This window comes from Acomys minous (genome assembly GCF_964271855.1).
Source record: "Acomys minous genome assembly, chromosome: 5".
Lineage (NCBI taxonomy): Eukaryota > Metazoa > Chordata > Mammalia > Rodentia > Muridae > Acomys > Acomys minous.
Genome location: NC_140494.1, coordinates 68862546 through 68890130, shown reverse-complemented (window position 1 = coordinate 68890130; position 27585 = coordinate 68862546). Strand labels below are relative to the sequence as shown.

Here is a 27585-nt window from a genome sequence, read left to right as displayed (position 1 = left end):
AAATCAGATAGTTTCTCAGGCATTGTTGTACAATAACAATGAAACAAGCAGATCTGACATTTCTAATTTTAAAAATGACTTTTATGTGATCTCTACTTATCACCTGGAGCATATATACTTCCCATGCCTGATTTGTAAGTATATGCTAGAGTTTAAAGGTCTATGTGTTTATTAGCATGCTGAGTCTGCAGAATATCCCTCATTTTATCCCACCTCATCAAATCTATAAATATTGGTTTGCCCACAAACATTAACAAGCATGCCTGAAATCCCAGATAAGCAAGGGCAGGTCTGTCATTCTAGCTCTCTGCCTTTGACTCACCTCATGCTTTATCTGTGCATATTCTCTGGTCCAAGTCAGCCCATGCCAGTTACAGTTAAAATTTCTAAACATTGCCACAGTGACAAGACAGGACCAGCATTTGCCCATCAATATGCTTTCATCTGGCATTTGACCTCTTCCCACTTAGTTTTCCCTCAAGAGCTCTGCTTAGGATTCCTAAAGTCATCATAGACACTATATGAATTCATCATTTTTTTTTAATTTAAAGACAATGAATGCAGCAGTAATTTCTCTCATATTAGTGGCATTGAAGTAGATTTTAAGGGCTAGGCAGGTCTCTCAGTGGTTAGATCCCCAGAACCTACCTAAAGGCTACGTGGCCAACTTGAAACTCCAGCCTCTTGGAAGATGGAGACAGGAGATGTCCCAGAGAAAACCGGGCTCTTAATTTAATTGAGTCACCCTGACTCAATGAATAAAGTAGAAGAGCAATTGAAGAGGATTCCCAATATCAATGTCAGACTGCCACATGCATATACACGTAAACACATACACTCATACACACACATTCCCACACACAGTGTAACATGCATACACATGTATTTACATCATAAATATACATACATGATATGAAAAAATGGACTTTCAAAAATATCAATGGACTAAAAAATTTTTAATCCTAATTTTCCCCCATTCTGTTTGATTTTGCTAACCATCTTATTCTTTAAATGTAGTATTTGGCCATAACTGGAAAACTGGCAGATAATTAGCACTTTTCTGGTATTCTTTTTTTTTTTTTTCAAAATGGAGCTACAGAGACAATTGACTATATAAGGAAATGAGTTGATACCCAGAACGCACATAAAAAGTTCAGTGTAGTGTTGTAATTCCAGCACAGGAACATCATAGTAGTAAAGTCCATGGGGCATTCTGGCCAAATCAGCCTGTCAGGTCTATGAGAGAACCTGACTCAAAAAAGCAGGGCGTATAGGACCTGAGCAAAGATATCCACCAAAGTTGACCTCTGATCTTACACACATGCGTGTACAACCATAAACATGTGTACGCACACAAGCACACACACACACACACACACACATACACATATGTGCAAAGTAATAATAATAATTAACTAAAATTTAAACTTAAATCCTAAAATACTTAAATAATTAAGTAGTAAGGGTCATAAATGTAGAAATAAGTCACCTCCAGGTCTCTCTATCCTTCTCCCAACTTTTCCACAAGACTCCCTATGCTTCTCCCAATGTTTGGCTGTGAGTCTGCACATCTGTTTGGATCCAATGCCAGGGGTAGCCTCTTGGGGCACAGCTATGCTAGGCTCTTGTCTGTGAGCAAAGCAGAGTACCAATATTAGTGTGAGGGGTTGAGGCTCTTCCATGGGGTGGGTCTCAGTGTGGGCTAGGCATTGGTTGAACATATCCTCAATCTCTGCTCTATATTTATCCTTGGACATGTTGTAGGCTGGGTAAATTTTTGGTCAAAGTTTTTGTGGATGGGTTGGTATTTCCCTCCTTACATTAAGAGTCCTGTCTAGTTAAAGGGTGTCCTCTTCAGTCTCCATGACGCCTGCTACTAGGGGGCCTCAGTTAGAGTCACCCCCAGAAGCCTGCTCTGTCCTAATTCTCCTGGTTATCACAGAGATGCCCTTGCCCACCGTTTCTCTTCCCTCTGCAAGCCCTCTGTCCTCAAGCCCACTCTCCCCAGAACTGATCTCCACCCTAATTTCTCTCTGCTAACCAGAGCCCAGAGGGGCTTGCAGAGACTCCAGTACCAAACAAGGACTATACACAGACTGGACCAAAGCCTCCTACACAGATGTAAATGATAGGCAGCTCAGGCTTCATGTGGGCCCCCTAGTAAGGGGAACAGGAGCTGTCTTTGATATGGACTCTGTTCTCTGTTTTTTGATCACTTCCCTCTGACAGGACTGCCTTGCCAGGCCACAGATGAAGAAGATATACTCAGTCCTGATGGGACTTGATGAACTGGGGTCGATGGGTAGGGGGGGCTCCCCTTTTCTGAGGAATAGGGGGAGAGAGGGGAAAAAAGGAAGAAGAGTGGGGCTGAGAGGACAGTAGGGAGGGAGCTACAACCAGGATGTAAAATGAATACATAAATAAATAAATAATCTTGTTTTCCAGAGTCATGTGGTTAGAGTGAGTGACATCAAACTGAAACATAAAAACTGAAATCCCTTATCATTAAAACCCAGCGTGGTGCTCTATTTGTTGATTTTTGTCAGATGCAATCTTGTGCTCTGTGAGTTACCTGGGGCTTGAATATTGTTCAGTAGGCACTCATTTGTAAAGTACAGAGCTTATTTTCTCACCCTTGAATGTTCAAGGGATGACTTGGTGTAAACTGAACTTTTGAGACATGAAAAATATATATGTAACTCTAGTACAACTCAAATCTAGAACTGAGAAGAGTTTTACAGAAGCAAAACTCAGGTTTGAACTGGTCCTTTTCCAGGTGATCATGAATGTGATAGGACGTGGAGCTTTAAAGTTTCAATATTTTTCAGCATCTTCTACCTTTAGTAACATCGACAACAATATTCAGTGAATACAATAGAGAGTAATAATCATTATGGTGAATGGTACATGATTTTAATCATCACTATACATACCTGGCACTCTGTTGACTTCCTAAAGAATTTTAAAAATTCAGTTTTTCAAGTTTTAAAAAGCTGGGTTTCTGCCAGGAAAACTGGATAACAGATAATGGAATAACACTAAAAGTCTTTAGATAGCCTTGCTTCTGTCTATATTAACCCGTTGTTCCCTTCTTTCCTGTATTTAATTTTATTTGCATTTCCTCCAGAGATCAAAAATAGCAGTGTATGAAAAGATGTGGACCTACATGCGATCCGCAGAGCCGTCTGTGTTTACTAGGACTACAGCTGAGGGCGTGGCTCGTGTCCGCAAGTCCAAGGGCAAATTTGCCTTTCTCCTGGAGTCCACGATGAATGAGTACATTGAGCAGCGGAAGCCCTGTGACACGATGAAAGTGGGAGGAAACCTGGACTCCAAAGGCTATGGTGTTGCAACGCCCAAGGGCTCCTCATTAAGGTGGGTGGAATAGTATAACAATAGAACACGAATTGTTATAGTATTCCACCTTCCCTGATGTCCCTGGAAAGATTCTTCTACTTTGTGTGTGAACATAGTATGTCTGTTGGTTTATTTTCTTTTTCTCCATTTCATACTTTTGATCAACAGTAAGGTAAAAGCAACTTTCAATTTCCATTCTAAAATTACCATGGTTGACATTGATCTTTGAAGGCCATATAAAAACCAAAGTGGTTGAACACTAGCTCCTTGCAGTGAGCCTAAATCATGGCTATTGTTTTTTTTTTTTTTTTTTTTTTGTCTAGATCTCATCAACTTTTTGTGTTGTTTTGCCCACCAAAGTCTATGCTGCCTGCTGCCATTATGTCCGTAGTGATTCTGCATTTTATCATTGTGTTTAAACATTATCCCCAGTTGCCAGACTCTGGTAAGAAGAAATCCATTTCTTCCCAACAGAGATTTTCTTTTTCCATTTCAGTGTTTCATTCAGTATGGCATCATTTTATTTCAGACTATGTTGAGGTTGTATTGGTACTGTTGAAATCACATCCACTTCTAAAACCAACCAGACTTAGAGGTAAGACTAGGCTCTGGCTTTATGGTGCTTACTCAGGTCACACTCCCATATATTTTAAAGGGAGTGTGATGTAAGTAAGATCTGTAAAGTTAGATCAAACAGGATTCAAAAACTATGTATAGATAGACTCTGCCAAGTGGCTCCCAAGAAAAAACTTACCTGGGTTAAGAGGAGACTTTCACTCTTAAGGAAATACTGGGCACATCTGCCCTTTACAGCCTTTTGGTTCTCCACATAGAAAATTCACCTTACACCCAGGAGACAGACTTTTCTGTTTTCCTTAAGTAATAAAGGCTGCTTTGAACCTGCTGGGGCTAAAGCAAGTGATAACTGACAAATCACTCTGGTCTCAGTGCTGCTTAGGAGAGAAGCACAAAGCAGATTCAAGAGGAAATCACAGCCCTTGCTAAAGGGCTTAACCAAGAACCTGATCTTGAGAAGTGATGTCTCTGGTAAGCCTGTGAAAACTGAAGGTAATGAGAATTGTACTGTTGCCCGGCCACAATGAAAGCAACGTCAGTGTTCTGTAGTTGTTTTCATTGGCTTCAGAAAGGGAACTACAATGATGTACCTTGGGTGTGTTGGGTTGGGGAAGGGTTCAGATATCTATTTGAGAAACACAGGTACTGGGAATGATGGTGTTAACTCAATGGTGGGGGGTGGGGGGAGGGTATTCTGTGACTGGTAAACTGTTCAAAGGAAATGGTTACAAAAAGTAGTCAGTGAAGACAAATTAGAGTATAGATTCTGGCAGCTCTGATCTCTGGTTTATTTGAACAAACATCCTATATAAACCTAGAGAAATCATCAGAGAAAGCACCACACTAATAAATTACTCATGATGGAAGCCTGTCTAAAAAGATTTTAGCCATTTAGAAACTTAAACTGCCACCAGGACGTTTAGACTTTGTTGACATATCTTGTATGATGTGTTATAAAAAGTCTATGCTACCCGTTCAGTCAGGTATCAGATCAACTTCCATGGAGGCAACGGTTTAGCAGTTTAGTGTAAAGAGGTAAAATCAACTGTGATTGGTGGTCAGGCTATTGATTACTTTCAGTGGCTGTCTCTCTTAATTAATTCTCAGTGGATATAGCTGCCTTGTCCTCTGTCTTGTGCCTTCTGATAAAGTCAAGCTTCGGGAACTGAATTTGGCCCTGTGATACAAGTGTGTCTGCCTCCCATTGATGGCTAGAGCATTTCCTCTTAAATGTGCCACTTTGTCAAATCGACACTACAGGCATTGTTTGGGGGAAATGCTGAAGGGCTTCATCTGTCTAGAATTGTATAGTAATGAGTGATTGGCTTCCCCCTCTTTTCCTGTCCTCGCCTAGATCTTGTTAATGAGGCAATTGTTAAGCTCAGCACTCTGGATGGGGAGTTTGTTTATGCATTTTGTTTTCTGTATGCCACAGTTTCCTGAGCAAGCTGGCCTCTGTTGTGTCATTTTGTCCTTGTCTTTGAGAGCTTTGGAAGGACACTGAAGGCTAAAGGCATTCACCTTTTCCTCTATCTCCACTCCCCCAACCCCAGCCATGTAAGCAAGAGAGGCCTATTAAGTTGAATGTCTTGTATTCTTTCCCCTAGGAGACTTCTGTTTAAAGAGGGACAAACCAATAAGAATCTGTTGCATACATTATTTAATTCGTAGAAACAATTTTACATTAAATGCATTCATGACAGCAAAATACAGAAGACATACCCATGAAACTTGTCTTACTTATTCAACAGAAACTTAAGTCTCTTTTTCCATAGAAACCATTCTTTTAAATCTAGAGTTTGCATTAATTTCTCTGCAACACAAAGCTTTAGAAAAGATGAAGCAGTAATATTTCCTTCTGTGTAATCATAAGCAGATAAGGCTGCCATGTGGCTAGCCATACTCTGTGCATCTAGAGCTTTAAGCTTCAGTGCTTTACTATGTGTTCAAAATGCTGCAGAATAAATGTCACAGAAAAGAGAAATAGGGTGGCACATATTCAGAATAGACAGTCACGACTTTGTTCTTTACTGTAATCTTTAAAACAAAATACAATCAAGATCATTGCAGAGGGTGTATCTATGACTAGTCTGAAAGATGTCACCGTAGGGTCTGGGGAGTAGGAGCTAAGCAGTAGGAAGCTTGAATAGCAGGTATCAGGCCCTGGGTGCAAACCCAGGCAACGGTAGTAATCAGATGATTACCTGGCACAAGTGGCAAACAGTAATAAACAGAGTCTACTGTTCTGAAAGATTTCGTTTTAGAATATTGTTCCCTAGACATGTATGCACATCTTAAACATTAAGCTTTCAGGTATAGATAGCTCTGAAACTATTATTGTACTTTAGCATAGATTCTTCAATTCCTAAATGACACAACAGTGCCAGGTATATTGATTATTTTCTTTCTCAGAACTCCTTTGTTTATGCACATTCCTGTTTAAGGCAGTCCGGATTCCATGGTATCCTCCATATCCTTTCTTTAGTACCCTGGCTACCCAAAGTCACCACAAAAGCTTTTCTCTAACTGGCAAGTTCTTGAGGGTTATTTTTAAATATGTATTTCTGGTGGCATTATAATAAAATATAAAGTTTAGATGAAAGATGAAGTCTATTTATTTTAACTTTAGTATCAATGCCATTAGATTCAACTATATCAGAATCATATATCCCATGGTTCAGATACCTTTTACACCAACTGGCCATAATTCCTTATGTAATAAAGTTATATGTCTTATATGCAATCAACTTTATTACATTCTTAATACTACTTTAATTACTATGCTATCAACTTTGTGATAAATAAACCCATTAAAATTTAGGTTGATATACTTAATGGAAATGTGCAAACTATTATGTAGCTTTTATCTACCATCTTCACAGAGCACCAAAGAATAAAGCAGTGAGTCTCATCAGCAGATTGCTTCTGGCCTTTACATCTTGATCCAAATATCTGAAGCCAGATTAAAATCCTGTAGTTCACAGTGCTTTATCAACCAAAAATTTATCTTCCCTGAAGATGTTTGTAGAATCGTGTCTAAAATAGACAATTTTTTTTCTGACACCAATGGAAGAGGATGATGTTTCAAAAGAAGAGAGCTCAGAGAAAACTTGTGCCAGTGTATGAATTCTGAAAAGAGTAAAGCCTGCTTGGACTTGGAGATGCTCAGCCACAAGCACTTACGGCACCAGAAGCTAGTCCTTGGTAGCCAGGCCTGACATGGTTCCTGTACAGCAGGCACTCTGGGCCTCCCAGCCATAGCATGGCATGGTGGAGGAGGGGCTGAAGTACTAAGAAAAGGAAGTGGAAAACTCCATTTTTTATAAGACTTTCTTTTTCAGTGTGTAGGAGAGCCACTGGCTTCTTGGGATGTTTGGACTAAATTACCTTTCTTTCACATTATTCGCAGGGTAGATGTGTGAAAAATTATATCCTAATTTGTGTGGAATAGTGTATTCTATAGAACCACTTTACAATGTAAAATTAGTAAAACATACTTTATAATAAGTTCAAAAGCATTTTAAAAGTTTAGAGAAATGGAGCTTGCGGTACACTATGTGTGAGAATAAAAAAATTTTATGCCAGAAATGAGTTAACTTTTAATGTTTAATATAAATATAGAAAAACTGAAAAGTGCAGAAATGTGAGGATGGGTATGAATATGACTGAGTTTCTTTGACCATAAATGAAGAAATGCTCATTTATGTCTTCTGGAAATGAGATGTAGTAGCTTTTTATATAATTATACAATTTTAATACAAAATTTCCTTAATTCGTTCAGAATTTCATACATGTATCCAATGTATTTTGGTGAGATCCACTTTGCATTTTCCACTAATTCCTCCTTGGACCCTCCCAACATGGCTCCATTCCAGCCTTACATCCCACGGAGTCCTGGTAGTGCTAACCCTATGAGCATAGGCACATAGCCATCTACTGAAGCAGTGGCCACGTCCCCAAAGAAAAGTTACTCTTTGTCCTCCTGCAACTGTCTACTGCCAGTATAGTGCCTTACCTAAGGGAAGGGCCTGAAGAACCCCTTTCTCATCATGTTAGAATTTTGATTGGCTTAATCTTTACACAATGTTTATATTAAGTATTATAGGAAAAGATGCTTGTGAATATTCTGTACAGTCATTGTTGACATTTGAACAAATGCTCTCACAAAGTAGGCTGTTGTGATCCCATTGTGTTTTGAACAGAATATAGTTTATCTGGCTAAGGATTAGATGAATACAAGAAAAACTGGTTGCAACGTTAAGACACACAGAAAGAAGCAAACAAATCCCCCAGTCTGGATTATATTAAGGCTCCCCAGGTATCTATCGTGCTGCTGGCATGGACTGTGAATACCAATTAGTTAGCATTCACAAATTGACATGGCACATGGTAAACACACTGAGGCCACATGTTTCCTGGCGAAAATGTGGCCCAGTAGGACCATATAATCCATCCTTTCTTTTTCAGATGTTTAAGCACTGAAAAAAAAAGAAAGAAAAATGAAAATAAAGTTTCTGTATTTATCTGTAATTTGAACTTTTTATTTTAGTTTTTCTATAATTAAATATGGCTTCAAAAGTAGCTCCCTTGAAAAAGAAACAAACATTAATACTTTTCCTACTTCTTCAGACAATAAATACACCATATATGACACGTTTTTACTTTTCTTCCCATTTGATCTAAATCCGCTAACACATAACTCTATAAATGGATCCTGGTTTCCAATTGAGATTTTTTTTTCCAGCTGATTTGTAAGTTTTTCACTCCGAAGACACATGGCAAACACCTCAGCATTCAGTACAAACTTGAAAAGCTAGTGTTTACTTTCTTTGTTTCATTTTTATCTGTACACCTATAAATTATGTTTTAGTGACATTTTGTGGGTATAGACTTTGTAGTTATTTTCATTTCTACTACATCAAAGAAAGATATACTTAAAAAATGAAATTCCTACAATAGAAATTGTAGAATCTAAGATTTTGCAGCTTGATTTGATGAGAAAACAGAGGCTAGATCCCAGCTCTGATATTCAAGGAAGTTTCAAATTATTGGATTTTCACTTCACACAACTGCTTCCTAGAAAATAAAATCAGCCATGGTAATGTATAATTGTAATTCCAGAAATGGGAGATGGAAACAAGAAGATCAAGAGTTCAAAGTCATTCTCAGAAAACACTGAGTCTGAGGCCAGCCTGGGAAACATGTGACCCTGTCTCATAAATAAAACAATGATAATAAATAAATATGAATGTTTTGAGCATCCAGAAGAGCAAGACAAGAGTGTGGTGACTTTTATAAGTATGAATGACCTCTTCCTATCATAGTGAACAAAAGCCAGATATGAGTTCTTTCGTACAAATCTTCCCAATGGGACTGGATTGAAAGCATTCTCTCAAAGAGTTCAGAGAGCTAGAAAGTGGGACAATGTAGACAGTCAAATGAGAAGGTAAAACGGCAGCTAGGCAAAATGCAGCATCAAAAAAAAAAAACTCCTAACATATGAAGCCAATATCCTACAAAGTAGACAAATGAGCACCTGATACCAGTTGTCCTGAGCCTATTGTTTCTGCATTTGTGTTGAGTTGGATTTGCTGATCTAGGAAAAATATATGGACAAGTAGTTCTCATTTAAGTCTTAGACGCAGGACAAGCACCCTGCAACAGAGAACTTAGCCACCTGAGGATTTCAGTGTCCACAAGCGTACCTGGCCAGAATGAATTACAGTGAATGCGCATAAAGTGACCAAACCCCCATGCCAGGAAGGGCAAGTGTGGCATCATCATGAAGAAGTAGTAATATTAGAGGCAAAAGTTAATGTGAGCCTGAGCTTAGTATGTGAGAACATTGTATTCTTGCACTTTGAAGTGCATAAAACAGAGTTGAGTAAAACAGGCCTATTTACATTTGTTCTTTTAATATTGAATTTCCCATGTATTTACAGTCAACGTTATTTAGATGAAGAGTTAAATTTTGCAATGTAAAGTCTTGTTTCTTATTGTCTATAGCATAGGTTTCCATAGTGACTATAAAGTGGCTCTTAAATCCTTTTTTTAAAAAACCTCTTTAATGAATAGACTGCGTCAGGAAAGTTTCCTGCACATAAAAACTCAGTGCATAGGACTATGACTTCTATAGATTACAAAGCCACTTGGCATTTATAACCAGAAAACTGTATTTCAATTACAAGTAGCTCTTTGTGCAGCCTCAGAGAATCAACAAAGGTCAAGTAGTCAGTTTTGTGGCAGTGTTTGCAGATACAGTTCTTCAGGCATCTCCTGAAATGAAATCATGCAAGGTAGGGGCAAGCTGGGCCTTCAGCAGGGTAGAGGGCAGCCTGGGACCTTTAGATCAGGCTGCACAGGATCATACTTCTTGAATAGCTCTTATAAATCTGGAGATAAAAGAGAAGCCTTCTAACCATACTGCAATATATTCCTGCCCCTTATGGCTCCAGGCCACTCTTACCAGAGAGAACAGAGACAAATTAGATAGAAATTGAAGACGAACAAGTGGAATAAAACTTTTTCTACATACAATAATTACAGGAAAATAAAGAATACCTTGACCATGTACCACATACCAGTTACCACTTTGGAGGGATACATAGTAAAGTGAACATTAATATAGTTTCGTAAGATGCATTTAAGCAATGGTTCTCAATTTTCCTTATGCAGTGACCCTTTAATATAGTTCTTCATGTTGTGGTGACCCCCAAAATATAAAATTATTTTTGTTGCTATTTCATTACTGTCATTTTAGTACTGTTATGAGTTATAATGTAAATATCTGTGATTTCTGATAGTCTTATGTGAACCTTGTGAAAACTCCATTCAGTCCCAAAGGGATGACGGCCCACAGGTTGAGAGCCATTGCCTTAAAATTTACAGTATTGTAAAAATGCCATCTACACATCAGTGTAAAGTTCTCCATCTTGGTGCTTTAATATAATTCTATGTTCATGATAATCATCTCCTTAGAAGATCATAAGTAAATATTGGTTTTCTCCAAACATGATAATCTACTTCACCAGAATATATGAGAAAACATCCATCTACCACTCTAGATGAGATCAATTTCTTTTGTCCAAAAACAGTATCAGCCAACATGGAACTAGTTGTATGCTTTCATATTTAAGAAGAGAAAACAAAATAGTTTGGCTGTTATGCAACAGTATAGAAGATAACAATTATTCTAATTTAGAAATATATTGTGCTTTAATTTAGAATAAGAAAATTGAAGTTCATTTATTTTTAAAGGTTTCTCCTCACCCCAAAATAGACCGCAAGCTGTTGGTTTTACAATGAAGTAACAGATATCTGAGGTGCCTTTGTTATGTACATACAGTATCACAAGAATGGAAACACCCAATGAGAAAGCTACCTTTCACATGTCTGATGCCTGCACCTTCTAACAAACAAGCAATCTACTGAATAAAAAACTTTAATAAAGGATGAATAGGTTAGCACAACATTGAAATACCATTGTTTCTCCTTTTTCATAATTGAACTTCAGTTCTTTTATGTGGACAGACCCCAAACTTTCTGGGAACCTAAAATCTAGAAAGATATGCACAAAAAATGAAATTCATTTGCAAAAAATTTTGGTGTCGTCTCAACATAAGCTTTTCATACCACAAAATTTAATGACAAAGGAGAAGTGGAAGCAGGCAAGTACCTTTCTGCTTCAGGTTTATCTATCAAAGCCTACAGTACTGAGATGTTAGAGCAATTTAGTTTTAAAATCTGACTGGCCACACAAAATCTTATAGCTATTATATTGAAAGAACTAGATTTAATTTAGGTTATTATTTCTCTTTTTGTTGTAAAGTACTCAATGAAAAAAACTGAGTACAGATAATTCTTTTTAAGCAAAATTTGAAGCAGGATGATTTCTTGAGTACTGTTTAGCAGATAACAGTAATAAGAATTAAACCGGAGTTTCGATCCAATAAATGGGACACTAACAGCTACTCACTTTCAGAGTAAATGAAAACATACATGGATTCCACTTCCATTTTGCTTTACTGCACAGAGACACATAAAAACCACCAAGAGGCAAAAGTCTGACTAGGACTAAGCACAATCCAGCTGCAGCCGTCAAATTCCTCTTTTTTCCAGATATTTGCAGTTAAATATCTTCAAATTTTCAGAAAACTCTTATCACCTGTTTCTTTTTTATTTGCTAGAAACTCCAATATAAAAACAAAATTTTGTAATAAAAATCTGAATGGGAAGTTAATGCAGGTAACCCAGAGAACTAAGACAGGGCCTGTTTTACATTTGAAGCTGGTCAGGAAAAATGCAGAATGCAGCGGCGCTGTTGCCCTTACACTGTCTCCCACAGCAGCTAGTTACAGTCTATTAAACAATGTAGTGATGACGATATTACATTGACAAAAAAAAATCTCATTATCTAATATCTAATTTTTGCTTAATTTGCTCACTTCACAAAAAAAGGTGGTTATTTTGGCTCATATAAAACAGTAAAAATCATTGCCCAGTATCTTTCTAAAATGAGAAGCTCACAGCAACAGTAGGATGTTACTGTCCTCAAATGAATTCCTTCTAAATCTCCATTGTAGGGAAAAACTGTAAATAAGGGTTAAGTGGCTTTCCCAGAGCTCCAGCTGAGGCTAGAATTGAGGTCTACTGACTCCTTTCTCCAGTGCTCTTAAGGGAAAAGATTTATTTTTTTTTTTCTTTACTATGAACACAGTTTGACCTGAAAAACAACAGCATATTTTTAAATTCTCTACTTTTCTCAGTTTTGCCAACACTGATAATGGCAAGGTACATTAAAAATATCCATATATGACTCAAGTTTGTACCTAAATTTAGGGAGAAAAAAGATTTGTTCCTACTTAGCTGAGGAAATTACACAGAGGTAGATAACAAATCCACCAAAGAAAGACTTTACCATGATTAAAGCTGGTTCTCACAAAGATAGAGAAAATTCACTGTCTAATAATCCCCAATACCCGACTTGTTCAATCAAGAAGAAGTGAAAGAGATTGTCAGCCTCTTAGAGAATGTCCTGTGGGGAGAAACAGCTGCACCCCACACCCCTGCTTCAAACCACTGCAGGTGACAAGCATGCCCTGGCTGCGCAGTTCAGTCTCAGAACTCACTAGGCTTCCTTTGAGTTGTAAGACAGGGAGAAAGACAGTCTCAGGTGATAGAACCATGAATGGTTTGGAAATGAAACAATCCACTTCTTTGGTGGTGGTCTGTTACACAGTGAAAGGAAAAGATGTTTTTAAAGATATTTCTCAGATAGAGATGGTGGTATCACACACCTATGTGAATAGAGATTGAAAAGAAGTGCTGGGCTCATACTTTGAATGAGGCACATATGTGAGAAAATCCACTGGGATACATAAAAGGTAGAATTAACGTGAAAGTGCAGGCAGAATTTGTTTGAATATTATTGAGAACAAATTACATATTTTCATATGCAGATGTGATAAAAATAAATTATCCCACATCAAATGAACTTTCAAAATAAAATATTTGAGAAGATAGTTTTTAGGGATATTATAGTAATCTTCAGAATTGCGATAATATTAATTTCTCTTGCATTTTCCTCTTTTTCTCAAGTAGCCACCACTTACTGCTGAAGTGTAGATGCTGCACGGTGACTCTAATTCGACGCAGCCTGGGCAATATATCTACAGTTACTTTGTTGGGTTAATTCCTATATTTTCTAAACACAAAGATTTGTAGTTCGGAACTGTAACAAACACGGATGAAATCGTTTTTTTTCTAAGACAAAATGCACTTTTTTTTTTTCATTTTAAGCATGGTTTACAATCTTTGGTTGTATTTGTTTCAGAAAAAAAGTAGTATGATGATCTAAAGTTTGAGGGTAAAAGTATTAATGTTCAGGACAACCATTTTTAGTATATTTACCAATGATAAAGAGGAACATTATGTGGAAAACTTTTATTATATCATGAAACATTAAGGTCATTGAACTTCATAGGGTTTCTCCAGTGCAAATCAGATGGAGTGACAGAGGGAGACAAGATTTGTGATGTAACACAGAATTTTCCATAGTTTTTCCCTCCTGCACATTTTCTTAGTAGCAATTAGGATACTGCAGATAATGTCCCTTATTTTGCTGTCTTTGGGACAAACTGAGGTTCCAGCATGCACCAATCTGCTCACTTGATGTCATTTTACTTGATGAAGTTTTTTAATAAGTTACCCAAAGTTAAATAACAATAGCACATGATCTTGTATGGGTTCAGGCTCATTCTTGGTCTCTACTCTTCCTTATGTCTCACGGAATTCAATCAATTGTCTGGTATTGACTTTATATGGGAGCCAATCAGCCACCCTCTCTGAAATTATGCCAAAGGATAACTACAAACTGACTTTAAGAGCAATTAACTAGGCAATACCTTCAACAGAGATGATAGTTCAAATAAGAAAAAAAATTTCAGGGACTACATATTGAGAAATAAAGATTTAATAATAACTGTCACATACAAAGCCTGTGTAAATGAACGACCAATTGTATTTGATGTTTCATGCGTGCAGACACATGAGTCTATGAAAACACATGTCATCTAGCTATTGGATGACAAAAGTGCTATTGGGGCCATTATTATAGAGTACTCAAACTTATGCTTCATACGCTGTGCTATCTATCTTTTCAAAGACACCATGAGTCCTATGGAACCACAGATACTTTAAGGAAGAAAACTCCATCTGCTAATGGTTACAGTGCCCCAAACTTGCTTTAACTAAAACAGAAGTCTTGCTGGTAGACGAACGAAAAAGTTTTTTTTTAATCTCACCTGTGTTTCAGATGAGACTTTTTCCTAATCCTCCCGTCCAATGTCCCCTTAACATGTTATTTTTAATTTTTATAATAATTACTGCTTCTTTCAGGTCAGATTAAGTACAGCTCCACATACTTTCTCATAGCACTATAATTTTATTCCCTAGGGCAGGAGGAATATCAGGCCACCTACGTCTCCTTGGGACCTCTTTATGTGCCTTACCCTATCACTCCTGCTGATCAATTGCTCAAGCAGTGCAGTTCCTCAAATTTTCCTGCTCTAAGCCCATCTGAAACGTATTAGGGTTCTCTGACAATACAGACCAATTGAGTAAGAGACACCTTATTTTCAGTCTTACACAGGTATTGTCCATTCCCTTTGGCTTAATACTTAAAATGAGTTTCAATTGGATTCTGTGAAAGCCCCATCATATCAGACAGTTGGTAGTATCATGTGAGACTTGAAGAAGGGGTTGGCCAGAACTGAACTTGACTTTAATACAAGACCATGTTCTATTATTGTTTAACTTTGGGTATTTCTCCCCTAGGAGGAGGACAGAGGAGAACTAACCAGCTTCAGGACCAAGGTAAGAGGGGAGTTTTCTTTCAAAAGAATGGGTTCCATCCATTTGAAGGAAACCCCTCCCCCACCTATTTGTTAATCCCTTTTTCTTTATACATTTATATTTTTAATCCACCAGCATTAGGAAACCAGCTTGCTACCTATGCATAGTAGTTATTTCAATATCCACTTACAAATTTTATAACAGGAAAAAAAAAGGAAAACCCTTTACACAAGTCATAACAGTTGTATGCTACTGCATTCATTTTTTCCATCCTCATTGAATATCAGCACCAGTCTTCCATTGAGATTTAAATTCTTCAGCTGTTCATTTTCCATATATAGAATACTCATAGTTATTATCACTCAAGACATAATGGGTAAGAAAATAAAAAAATGTTAAACTAAACTTCAAAATGCTTCTCAAAAAATACATTGTTATGAAGAAAATTTTAATAAAAGATATTGTTATACATTAAATATCTAATTTTGAAGTAAAATCAGGCTAAATTTTCAAGATGAAATGATATAGACTAACTACAAGTTTTTAATGCAATATATGAAAATTACAGCAAGAAAAATAATAGGAAAGGAAAATATTTTGAGCACTCTCTCTGGGAGCTGATTCACCACCACAACAAACCTCTTGATGTTGACTTTAATTATTCCCATAGTATGTTCACTTTTCTTATTATTGTCTTTTGAAGTCATCAGTTTTGCCCATTGTTTTTCCATACAAGAATTCCCATGGAAAGATACAAAGTTGTTTGCTGACCTTCACATGCATGCTGTGGCACACATTCCCCTCCACTCCCTGCATACAAACACACACACACACACCCAAAGAAATAAAAATTAAGCTTTGTCATTTTTAATTGAGTTAACAATAATTAATGAGTATTCAAACATGTTTGTATTGTGAATGCTGTTGTCTCAAAGATAAGCAGTTGAGGGACCAGAAAGAAAATGGTTCAGTTTATAAAACACTTGTTATCCAAGCACATTCAGGTTCTCCAAATCTGAAGACAGAGCTAAATGCACAAAACCAACTCTCCTATAGAGAAATGAGAGTCTGAGACAAGAGAATCCCCTGAGGACCATGGGCCACTTATCCTTGTTCACACAGCTGTGAACAACAAAATACCCTGCTTCAAACATGGTTGGAAGAAGAGGCTCCCCAAGCAAGTTTGACCTCTAACTCACTCACACTACACCCCTCATACTTGTATTCACATAAATAGATATATACACAAACATTACACGGCCACAATAGATATTTTTAAACTAAAAAGATAAGATGAGTTGATTGCTACCTTTATGTAGAAAAGTGTAAATTTGTTAGCTGTAGGAACTGCAGAACAGAAGCCGGGCTTCGGTGGCACACGCCTTTAATCCTAGCACTTGGGAGGCAGAGGTAGGTGGATCTCTGTGAGTTCGAGGTCAAACTGGTCTACAAAGTGAGTCCAGGACAGCCAAGGCTACACAGAGAAACCCTGTCTTGAAAATCAAACAAAAACCAAACAAACAAAAAAGAACTGCAAACAGACTTAGAATTCTTTGATCAGAAATCCTCATGTTCTTCCTTTTGTGAGCCTACTGAATAGCCCTGAACACTGTGGAAAATCCGTCACTTTCCATTCTTTAGCAAAATTCTTGTTTCATAAGTAGTAGTTTTACTGCTCAAGTTCATTTTTCTATTTTTACTACTCTCCCACCTAATCAAAAGCCAATAAGAAAGATAGGAAAATGAGAGAAAATCTACTAACACAAATATTATTTTGTAAGAAAAGCTCCAAATAGTTGCCTACTGGTAAGGAACCTAAGATCTCAAACCAGAGAGAAAAGTTGAAACAGTCCCCATCTAAATATTTTATGAAAACCCTAAAATATTTTAAAGTGAACATAAGCTAGACATATTTAGAGAACTAAATATATGTATACAGTATCTAGTGAAATAAATTTTAGTGAAATAAACCTAAACATGGAGCTGGCATTTGGTCTCTACTGATGATAGATATGGCATTTAATTTCCCAAGTCAACTGAATTAACTATTTCAATTAGTAAATTTAGTAACAGAAATTGATTTTTAATTTATATAATCTCTTTACTGCCTGATCCCAGCCACCTCTCTCCTCTCCTCTTAGTCTCACTCTTATGCTCCTTCCCCCAATTCCCTTTTCTCCCTCTTCTCAGAGAAGGGAAGGCTTCCAAGGTGTACCAACACACTGGGCGCCTCAAGTCACAGGAGGACTAAGCCCATCCTCACCCACTATGAACTGCGAAGGCTGCTAACTAGCGTAACGGGAACTAGAGTCAAGCTACAGAGTCAGAAACAGCCCCTACTCCCACTGTTAGGGAAAACACAGGTTGACCACTCTACACATCTGCTATATATGTTTAGGGAGCCTAGGTCCTCATGGTTCAGTCTTTTTTTTTTTTTAAAGAGAGATTTATTTATTTATTATGTACACAGTGTTCTGTCTGCATGTACAGAGGGCACCAGATCTCATAACAGATGGTTGTGAGACACCATGTGGTTGCTGGTAATTGAACTCAGGACCTCTTGAAGAGCAGCTGGTGCTCTTAACCACTGAACCATCTCTCCAGCACAATCTTCATGGGCCCAGATTGTTGGCATTGTAGGTCTTCTTGTGGTGTCTATGATCCCTCTGGCTTCTGCTATCTTTTCTCCCACTCTTCCACAGAAGAGCTCAGCCTATTGTTTGGCTGTGAGTCTTTGCATCTGTTTTCAGCAGCTGCTGGATAAAACCCCTCAGAAGAAAGTTATGCTAGCCTCTTGTAAAGATCCCTCTCTCCATCTATTTTAGATGTCCATTTTATTTCCTCTTCTACGTGAGATTCATGCATCCCCCCTTGGCACCTCTTTGGCTTATTTGGGTCTATGGATTGTAGCATGGTCATCTTATACTCTATGCTAATAGCCACTTATAAGTGAGTAAATAACATGCATGTCTTTCTGGGTCTGAGTTACCTCACTCAGGATGATCTTTTCTAGTTCATGATTTCCTTGCTTTTAATAGCTGAATCATGAATAATTTCATGATTTCTTTGCTTTTAATAGCTGAGTGGTATTTCACTGTGTAAATTAACCCTAATTTCTCTATCCATTCTTCAGTTGAAATACATCTATGTTGTTTCCAGTTTCTGGCTAGTAAAAATAAAGCTGCTATAATCACAGTTGAGCAAATGTCCCTGTTGTATGGTACAGCATCTTTTGGGTATGCCCCTAGGAGTAGTATAGAGATATTCTCAATTTTCTGAGAAATCTCCAGATTGGTTTCTACAGTGGTTGTACACATTTGTTCTCTTGCTCCACATCCTTCCCAGCATGTGTTGTCACTTGATTTTTTTTTTTTATCTTAGTCATCCAGATGAGTGTAAGATGGAATCTCCGAGTCATTTTTTATTTGCCTTTCAATGATAAATAAGGAGGTTGAACATTTCTTTAAGATTTCTCCACCATTAGAGATTCCTCTGTTGAGAATTTTCTGTTTGGCTCTGTACCAGAGATTCAATAGTGTGAATTGGTTGGTTGGTGTTTAATTTCTTGAGTTTTTTATACATTTTAGAGATTAGCCTTCTGTCCAATGTAAGGTTGTTGAAGACCATTTCCCATTCTGTAGGCTGTGGGTTTCTCCTTAGATGGACATGGGAGGTCTTTCCATCTTCTTATATCTTCTTCAATTTCTTTCTTCAGAAACTTGAAATCTTTCACTTCCTTGGTTAGAGTTACCCCAAGATATTTTATATTTTTTGTAGCTATTGTGAAGGGCATTGTTTCCCTAATTTCTTTCTCAGGCTGTTTATCTTTTGTATACAGAAAGGCTACTGGTTTTTGTTTTTGTTTTTGTTTTGTTAATTTTGTGTCCAGCCACTTTGCTGAAGGTATTTATTGGCTGTAGGAGTTCACTGCTGTAATTTCGAGGATAATTTCTGATACTGTCATATCATCTATGTATAACAATAGTTTGACTTCTCCCTTTCCAGTTTGTATCCCCTTGATCTCCTTTAGTTGTCTTATTGCTCAAGCTAGAACTTCCAGTATTATAATGAAGAGATGCAAAAAGAGTGGGCCGTCTAGTCTTGTTCCTGATTTTAGTAAAATTGTTTAGAGTTTCTCTCCATTTAATTTGATGTTGGCTATTAGCTATTGGCTTGCCTTTATTATTTTTAGGTATGCCCCTTGTATCCCTGCTCTCTACACAGCTTTTAACATGAAGAGGTGTTGAATTTTTGTCAAAGCCATTTTTAGCATCTAATGAGATGATCATGTGGAATTTTAAAGACTTTTATATAGTGTATTACGTTGATGGATTTTCATTTATTAAACTATCCATGCATCCCAACTCAGTTGTGGTGGAAGATATTTGTGATGTGTTCTAGCATTTGTTTTGCGAGTATTTTATTGTTTGCTTTTGCATCAATGTTCATAAGGGATATTGGTCTGAAATGTTCTTTCTTTGTTGAGTCTTTGTCTGATGTCAGAATCAGGGTGACTATGTTCTCCTCACAGAATTAATTTGGCAATGTCCTTCTGTATCTAATTTGTGGAATAGTTTAAATATTGGTAGTTTTTGTAGGGTGGTTTTAATGACTACTTCTATTACCTTCAGGGATATAGGCCTATTTAATTACCTGATCCTGATTTAACTTTAGTAAGTGGAATGTATCTAAAATTTGTCCATTTCATTTAAATTTTTCAGTTTTGTGGAGTACAGGGCTTTGAAGTAAAACCTAGTGGTTCTTTGTATTTTTCCAGTGTCTGTTGTTATATCCCCTTTTCATTTCTGATTTTGTGAATTTGGATACTACCTCTGACTTTTAGTTACTTTGGCTAAAGTTGCATCTAAAATATTGTTTTTTCCCAAACAACCAGCTCTTGATTTTGTTGATTCTTTGTTTTTACTTTATTAAATTCAGCCCTGAGTTTGATTATTTCCTGACATGTGCTCCTCTTAGGTTTGCTTCTTTTTGTTCTAGATTTTTTACATGTGTTGTCAAGTTGCTAGTATGGGATCACTCCGATTTCTTTATGAACTTTCCCATTTAATTGCTTTCATTGTGTCCCTTAAGTTTGGGTATATTTTGCCTTCATTTTCATTAAATTTTAAATTCTTTAATTTGTTTATTTCTTCTCTGATTCCATGTTCACTGAGTACAGTGTTGTTCAGTTTCCATGAGTGTGTAGGCTTTCTGTTATTTCTCTTGTTGTTAACTTTCAGCTTTAATCCATAGTGATGGGAAGATAAAATGGGTTATCTCAGTCTTCTTGTATCTTGCTTTGTGGCTGATTATATGGTCAATTTTGGAGAAGTTTCTGTTAGGTGCTAAGAAGAAGGTATATTCATTTGTGTTTGGGTGAAAAGTTCTGTATATATGTTAGGTCCATTCAATTCATGACATCTGTTAGTTTTATTATTTCCATGATTTAAGCTTTGTAATGTTTCTTTTATAAATGCAGGTGCCCATGTATTTGGGCATAGATGTTCAAAATTGAGACATCATCTTGGCAAATTTTTCCTTTAATGAGTATTAAGTGTCTTTCCCCATCCCTTCTGATTCCTTTGGTTGAAATTCTATTTTATTAGATATGAAAATGGCTAGTCCAACTTACTTCTTGGTTTTGTTCACTTCTTTTCTCTAAGATAATGTCAATCTTTGTTGCTGAGGTATGCTTTGAGTTTTGTTTTGTTTTGTTTTTTTATGCAACAGAATGATGGGTCCTGTTCATGAATCAATTCTGTTAGGCTATGTCTTTTTTGGGGGAATTTAGTCCATTAATATTGAGAGATAATAATTACCAACGATTGCTAGTTCCTGTTATTTTTGTTAGTATTGGTAGTATGGTGTGTGTGTGTGTGTGTGTGTGTGTGTGTGTGTGTGTGTGTGTGTGTGTGTTCTTGCCTTCTTTTGGCTTTGCTACAGTAGATTTATTTATTTCCTGTGTTTTCTTGGATGTAGTTAACCTCCCCGTGTTGGAGTTTTCCTTCTATTATATTCTATATGGCTGGATTTCTGCATATTTGGTTTTGTTATGGAATATCTTGTTTTCTACATTTAGGTGATTGAACATTTTGCTGAGTATAAGTAGTCTGGGATGACATTCGCAGTCATCTGCCCAGGCCTGTCTCTGTTGAGAAGTCAGGTGTAATTTTGATAAGTCTGCCTTTATATGTTACTTGGCCCTTTTCCTTTGCCACTTCTAACATTCTTTCTTTGTTTGCACATATGGTATATTGATTAGTATGTAGCAGGAGAATTTTTCTTTCTGGTTCAGTCTATTCGGTGTTCTGTATGCTTCTTATATGTTTATAGGCATTCTTTTTTTTTTTTTTTTTTGGTTGGTTGGGTTTTTTTGGGGGGGGATAGGGTTTCTCTGTGTAGCCTTGGCCATCTTGGACTCACTTTGTAGACCAGGCTGGTCTCGAACTCACAGTGATCCACCTGCCTCTACCTCCCGAGTGCTGGAATTAAAGGTGTGTGCCACCATGCCTGGCTGGCATTCTTTCTTTTGGTTGGGGAAATTTTCTTCTATAATTTTGTTGAAAATATTTTCTGGTCCTTGGAGCAGGGAATCTTTTTCTTATATTCCCATTATTCTTTGGTTTTTTCTTTTCATAGTGTCCTTGATTTCTTGGATGTTTTGTGTCAGAAACCTTTTGTATTTAACATTTTCTTCAACCAGTGTATCGATTTCTTCAATTATATCTTCTATGCCTGAGATTCTCTCTTTCATCTCTTATGTTCTGTTGGTGATCGTTATTTATGTCTATAGATCCTGTTCTCTTCCCTAAGTTTTCCATCTCTAGGATTTCCTCAGTTTGTGTTTTGTTCATTATTTTTATTTCCACTTTCAGCTCTTGAAGTATTTTATTCATTTCCTTCACCTGTTTGTTTTTATTTTCCTGTATTTTATTAAGTAATATATTCATTTTCTCTTTAAAGGCCTCTATCTGTTTGAATTTGTGTTCCTGTATTTCTTTAAGAGATGTATTCATTTTCTCTTTAAAGGTATTTATCATATTCATAAGACTAGCTTTAAGATCATTTTCTTGTGTTTCAGTTGTGTTAGTGTATCCAGTTTGTTGTAGAAGGATAACTAAGTTCTGGTGGTGTCCTGGTTCTTGTTGATTTTGCTCTTACACTGGCCTTAAGCCATGTGTTTGTCCCTAGTGTTGGCTAGGCATTCCTGGTGCTGCTGTACTCTGTGGAAAGGCAAGTAGAGTAGGATGATGTAGGACCCATGAAGACCGCTTTAAGAAGGCTGTGGGCTGGGGCTGGATTTTCATGGGGCCTGGGCGCACTCCTGAGGGAGAGAGAAATGGCAATGGGCCAGATGCTGGAGGCTCCTGGGGCCCCAGCAAGTCTCCTCAAGAAAATGGGTAGAGCTACAGGAAGGAGGCTGGTAGAGTATTGGCCTGGAAGCTGGAACTCAGGGAATAGCCACAGCTCTCTTCTGCTGTATCCCAGTTGGACCCACAGGCAGGGTATTTTTTGGGGGGATGTAACCTGGATTATACTGGGATCTGGCATGTTTCCTCAAGAGAGGCAGTAGAGCCACAGGCTGGAGCTAGGTTTCCCTGGGTCACAGCCATCCTTCTCTGAAAGGCGCATAACATTTTAGTAACAGAAGTCTTATCTAAAAGTGTTTTACAGGATAAATGTAGAGAGATTAAAATTGGTTTGAAAAATCACCTTTTTTTTGTAATATTATATTGTTCTTGACATTAAAACACCAGATGTATCTGATTTTCTTAGTGTTCTTTCCAACTGGAGAAACAAAGTACATGAATGATTCCTTTTGCTATTAATTTGTTGATAAATTATCTTCCATCATATTCATTGATAGTGTTACTATTTCAGTGTCTTTCTTGCCAACATTCCATAGAAAGTTTTGGAGCACTTATTTCATATACTCTGTGAAGGCAATTCTGTGGGGTGTCATTTTTTAAATCTTATAAACGTAAATGTAAACATAAAACATCTATGTCTTGTTTTACATATAATATATAACTGCTGCTCTCTGAGCAAGCAGAACTCAAACACATATTGTGACAACCAAGCCTGTAATGGAGCCATGGCAGTCCCACATTGGAGATGCTATCCTTACACAATCTTAAGTGTGTGAGAGAAGCCTTACAAAGAGGGTCCAGATGGATTTCTTGGTTGAAGGACAAATATAAAATGGATAAAAATCTGAGAAAATGGGGGAAGTAAATTATTGAAAAGGGGTCTATTGAGTTTGGAGTTAATTATACACAAAATACCATTGGATCTATTAGGAAACCACCCTGGCTAGGGGCAGAGAGGGTGTGCGTGGAAGACAAGTGTGTGAAGTAGATTAGACTCCAGCATTGAGTAGATATTGCCAGTGTGCAGCCTTAAACTTTAGACACCCCCTTTTCTCATTTGCTTAATAGAGTCAGTCTCATCATATAATAAAAACGTACTTTAAAAATACTCATAGGGCTTGAATTTCAAAAAAAGTTGCAATATCTTGAGGTGATCGCAGAGCATGAAAGGTGTTTGTCAATGTGCTACATCACTATGGAGAACAGAGTTTATCCTGGCTCTGGACACTGAGGGAGTGAAGCAGCCAATGGAGCTGGTGCCAGATATTAAGGGCCAGCACAGCAGAAATAAAACACAATGTCAGGAGTACACTCTAGAGTAACAATTCTTTAAGATGATTGAACTAAGTGAAAATTCAAATATTAGATTAGGTTTTTGTGGCTTGTTCTTGTTACTTTAGGATTTTTTTATACTGCTAATTCTTCTAAGTAAATGTTCTGATGTAGTATAAAAGATCAGGATTCCCTGTGATGATATTCTTAGTGACCCAAAACTAAAACATTTTATTTATTCAAATATGCATCTTATTTCAAGCTTAAGGAAAAAGGTTGTGTTACCATGTAGTTAAATCGCCACCCTAAAGTTTATTGGGATCATTTCTTAAAGAAGATTACCTGCACCTCTTCTGTCATATTTAGGAAATAGGTGTTATATTGACAGACCACCCACCTTTCAGGTTTTATGTGAACATGAGTGTAATAGTCAGCAACACCAGAGACACCAACTTACTTGTGCAGGGTGCCTATAAGTCAAATGTCCTCCACAGATTAATCAGGGAAAATCCTTACCAAGCCAGGCAAACTCTTTAGCAAAAGGACACATTCCTCAGAGAGACATAGCAGGATGGAAATAGCATTTGCACACAGGAAAGAATGTCAGAGGAGCAGAGAGTCAAAGTTCTTAGAAAAGAGCACTGGATAAGAAGGCAGATGACTCCTAGCCAGTCGAGCTTTGCTGGACAAGTCACTTAACTCTCATTATGCTCAATGATTGTATCTGTGAAATGAGAAAAGAAAAGTTCACCTTTAGCCCACATATTGACTCAAAGGAAAAAACAAAACAAAACTTCTCAAGATTCTAAGTCCATAAAGCACTCCTTGAAGGATTTTAGGAAGCAAGCAGAAATATAAAGTAAAGTATGATCTGTAATTCATAGACTGGATCAGAATTCTGCAATCATATAAGCAAGAATAAAGAGCAGAGTCCAGAAATTAGAAGAACCCCAAGTCTAGAACATGGCAGAGGCCTGTACCACTTTACCTCGTCCCAGCAAGACTGGGGCATACATGGCCCCACATTGTAGAACACCTCATTTGCAGTGACTGACAGCAACCAGTTTTCTGAACGGTACTTTAAACTTATAATGATCTCAGCTTGAAAATCAAATTCCATTTCATGAAAACACAAATTCCATCATGAACCATCTTACAACGCATCAGATTATGGCTTCATACAAAGCTGTCTTTTGTAACACATGCAAACAGACAGCAGAAACAATGATGTCAAGAGGAAGTGCTCTACAAAACTCCTTAAAGCCTCATAGAACACCCACTAATAAAATACAAGTAACAGTATTTAAGATAGTTTTCTTGATATTTTCTTAATTTATTTAAGTGTAACTGAAAGTATCTTTCAACAATTTTTTTCATCAATTTATCATGAAGTTATTTTTAAAATCTCTCTTGTGATATGTTTACTTAATGATCACAAATTGATGTAAAACCTTGGCAATCACTTCCAGACAAATGACAGACTCACAATGTCTCTCTTGTGGTTGTGCAGCCAGCATGGTATCAATTTGTTTTTATATCTCCTTCTCCTGATAGGCATACATAAGACCATTAAAAATTAATTCTAAAATAGATTTGGCTAGAGTATAGTGCAAGTATTTGGGTCCAGGTGCATTACTAACTTGTCAAAGTCTAGGCACCACCTGTAATCATGTACCAGTTAAATGTGTTCATCTTAAGCAGGTGGTGGTGCTGCACACCTTTAATCCCAGCACTTGGGAGGCAGAGGCAGGTGGATCTCTGTGACATTCAGGCCAGTCTAGTCTACAAAGAGAGTTCCAGGACAGCCAGGGCTAGTACACAGAGAAACCCTGTAGCAAAAAAAAAATTTAAAAAGTGTATATCTTATGTATTTCTCTTGAGAAAACATAAATTTCATCAAAGGCCCATGACTGGGTGTAGGTTACAAGTTATAATCTATGATCTAAAATTAACAATATAGAACTAAAATCAATGAAATACTTGTGAATATTAACCTTAAAATATTCAATATTAAGGTTATTAAAGGGCTGAGGAGATGGTTCAGTAGCTCAAAGTGCTTGCTACTCAAACACAAAGACCTGAAATCAAATCAAGCACATGTGCGTGCATGCATGTGTGCGTGCATGTGTGTGTGTGTGTGTGTGTGTGTGTGTGTGTGTGTGTGTGTGTGTGTGTGTAAATTAAGCATGTTCACCCCTAACCTCAACACTGTTGGGATCTGGGGATAGGAGGATCACTAGGGATTTTTGGAGCCAACCTAGATCCTGGCTCAGAAAGTAACCTTGCCTCATGAAATAATGAAGAGAGTTTTAAAAGAAAACATCCAATGGTCTCCTCTAGACTCTTGATGCACAGACATCCACACATACATACACACACACACACACATACACATGAGAGAGAGAGAGAGAGAGAGAGAGAGAGAGAGAGAGAGAGAGAGAGAGAGAGACATGTAACAATCAAAATATAACTAACTAAATGAATACCTGGCAAAAAGCCTCACAGGAATCACAGGAATCTTTAAGAATGATTTCCTTCAGAATTTTCAAATATAATTAGGCGTGCAAATTCCAAATAACAAACAACAAAAACATTGCTGAAAACTAATTCAGTAACTATTTATTTATTCAAGTCTCTGGGACTTATTTGAAGCATAAAATATGAAGGTCTCCCTAAGAACTTAACTAAACTTAATCTCCTGTATTCCTTCTAAACCAAGTGTCCTCCAACCCCTTACTCAAGAGACAAAACCAAGGATAGCACACCTGGCGGGATACTCTAGGCCAGTCAATGTTTTCTGAGATCCTTTACAATAACTCCTAGATTCTGCTTCTATAGATTAGAATTGATACAAAGTACTTAGAAGGTTTGGCCTGGGCACAACAGTTAGGTTCTAGTTTCAATTTTTTGCTGTGATAAAATACTCTGACAAAAAAAAAAGTAATTTATGGGAGAAAGTTTTCTTGTAGTTCGCAATTCCAAGTTATAGTCCAGCATAATAATAGAGTCAAGATGTCAGTGGAGTGAGTTCCCAGTAAGTTCCCAAGAGCAAAGGAACTCAAACGAGCTAGGAACATCATGTCTACAATCAAGGCAGAGCAAACTGAACATATGCAAGCTCTACTAGCTTTCATTATTGTACAGTGCTAGGCCCCAAACCCAGAAATGGTGACACCCATTTTCAGTCTATGTTTTCCCACCTCAATAAAGATATGTCTAAAGCTAACTTGATCAAGGAAATGCCAACTGAGGCTCACTTCCCAGATGATTCTAGAATCTAGATGATTCTAGGTTCTAGATTGTATCAAGTTAACAATTCAAACCATCATATGAAATATTTGAGACTGTGTTGGGGGTTTCGTTGTTGTTGTTGCTTTTTGGCTTTCTTTCTGTTTTGGCTTTTTTTCCAGGGGGTTGGACTTTTCTTATGAGTCCCATCAAAGAATTGTGAATGAAAAGTGGAACATAGAAAGTAATTAAAATAATTTTAAAATCTCATTAACGGTAAAGTGATTTTTTTGTATTTTCATCCAATTTCTTGGTAGCATCAAAAATATGTACAGCTAATGTACACACTAAGATAAAAAAGAATCTAAAAATCCATATAGATGGTCTTTTTGGCATTATGCCGAAAACTGTTTTAATGACTATAAAGCAA

The 27585-nt window shown here is 37.2% G+C and overlaps 1 protein-coding gene across 8 annotated transcripts in view; it reads left to right on the top strand.

The window, feature by feature from the left end:
- The window catches only part of GRIA4 (glutamate ionotropic receptor AMPA type subunit 4), a 357129-nt gene that overhangs the window by 308193 nt on the left and 21351 nt on the right, over positions 1 to 27585 (top strand). For all 8 annotated transcript variants that reach the window (XR_014779500.1, XM_084783081.1, XM_084783080.1 and 5 more), the window contains exon 14: positions 3128 to 3375. Coding sequence is in view for 7 of the 8 variants with exons in the window: in XM_084783081.1 (XP_084639207.1) it covers positions 3128 to 3375 (248 nt within the window). In the remaining variant the exon portion in view is untranslated. The remainder of the gene's footprint in view (positions 1 to 3127; positions 3376 to 27585) is intronic.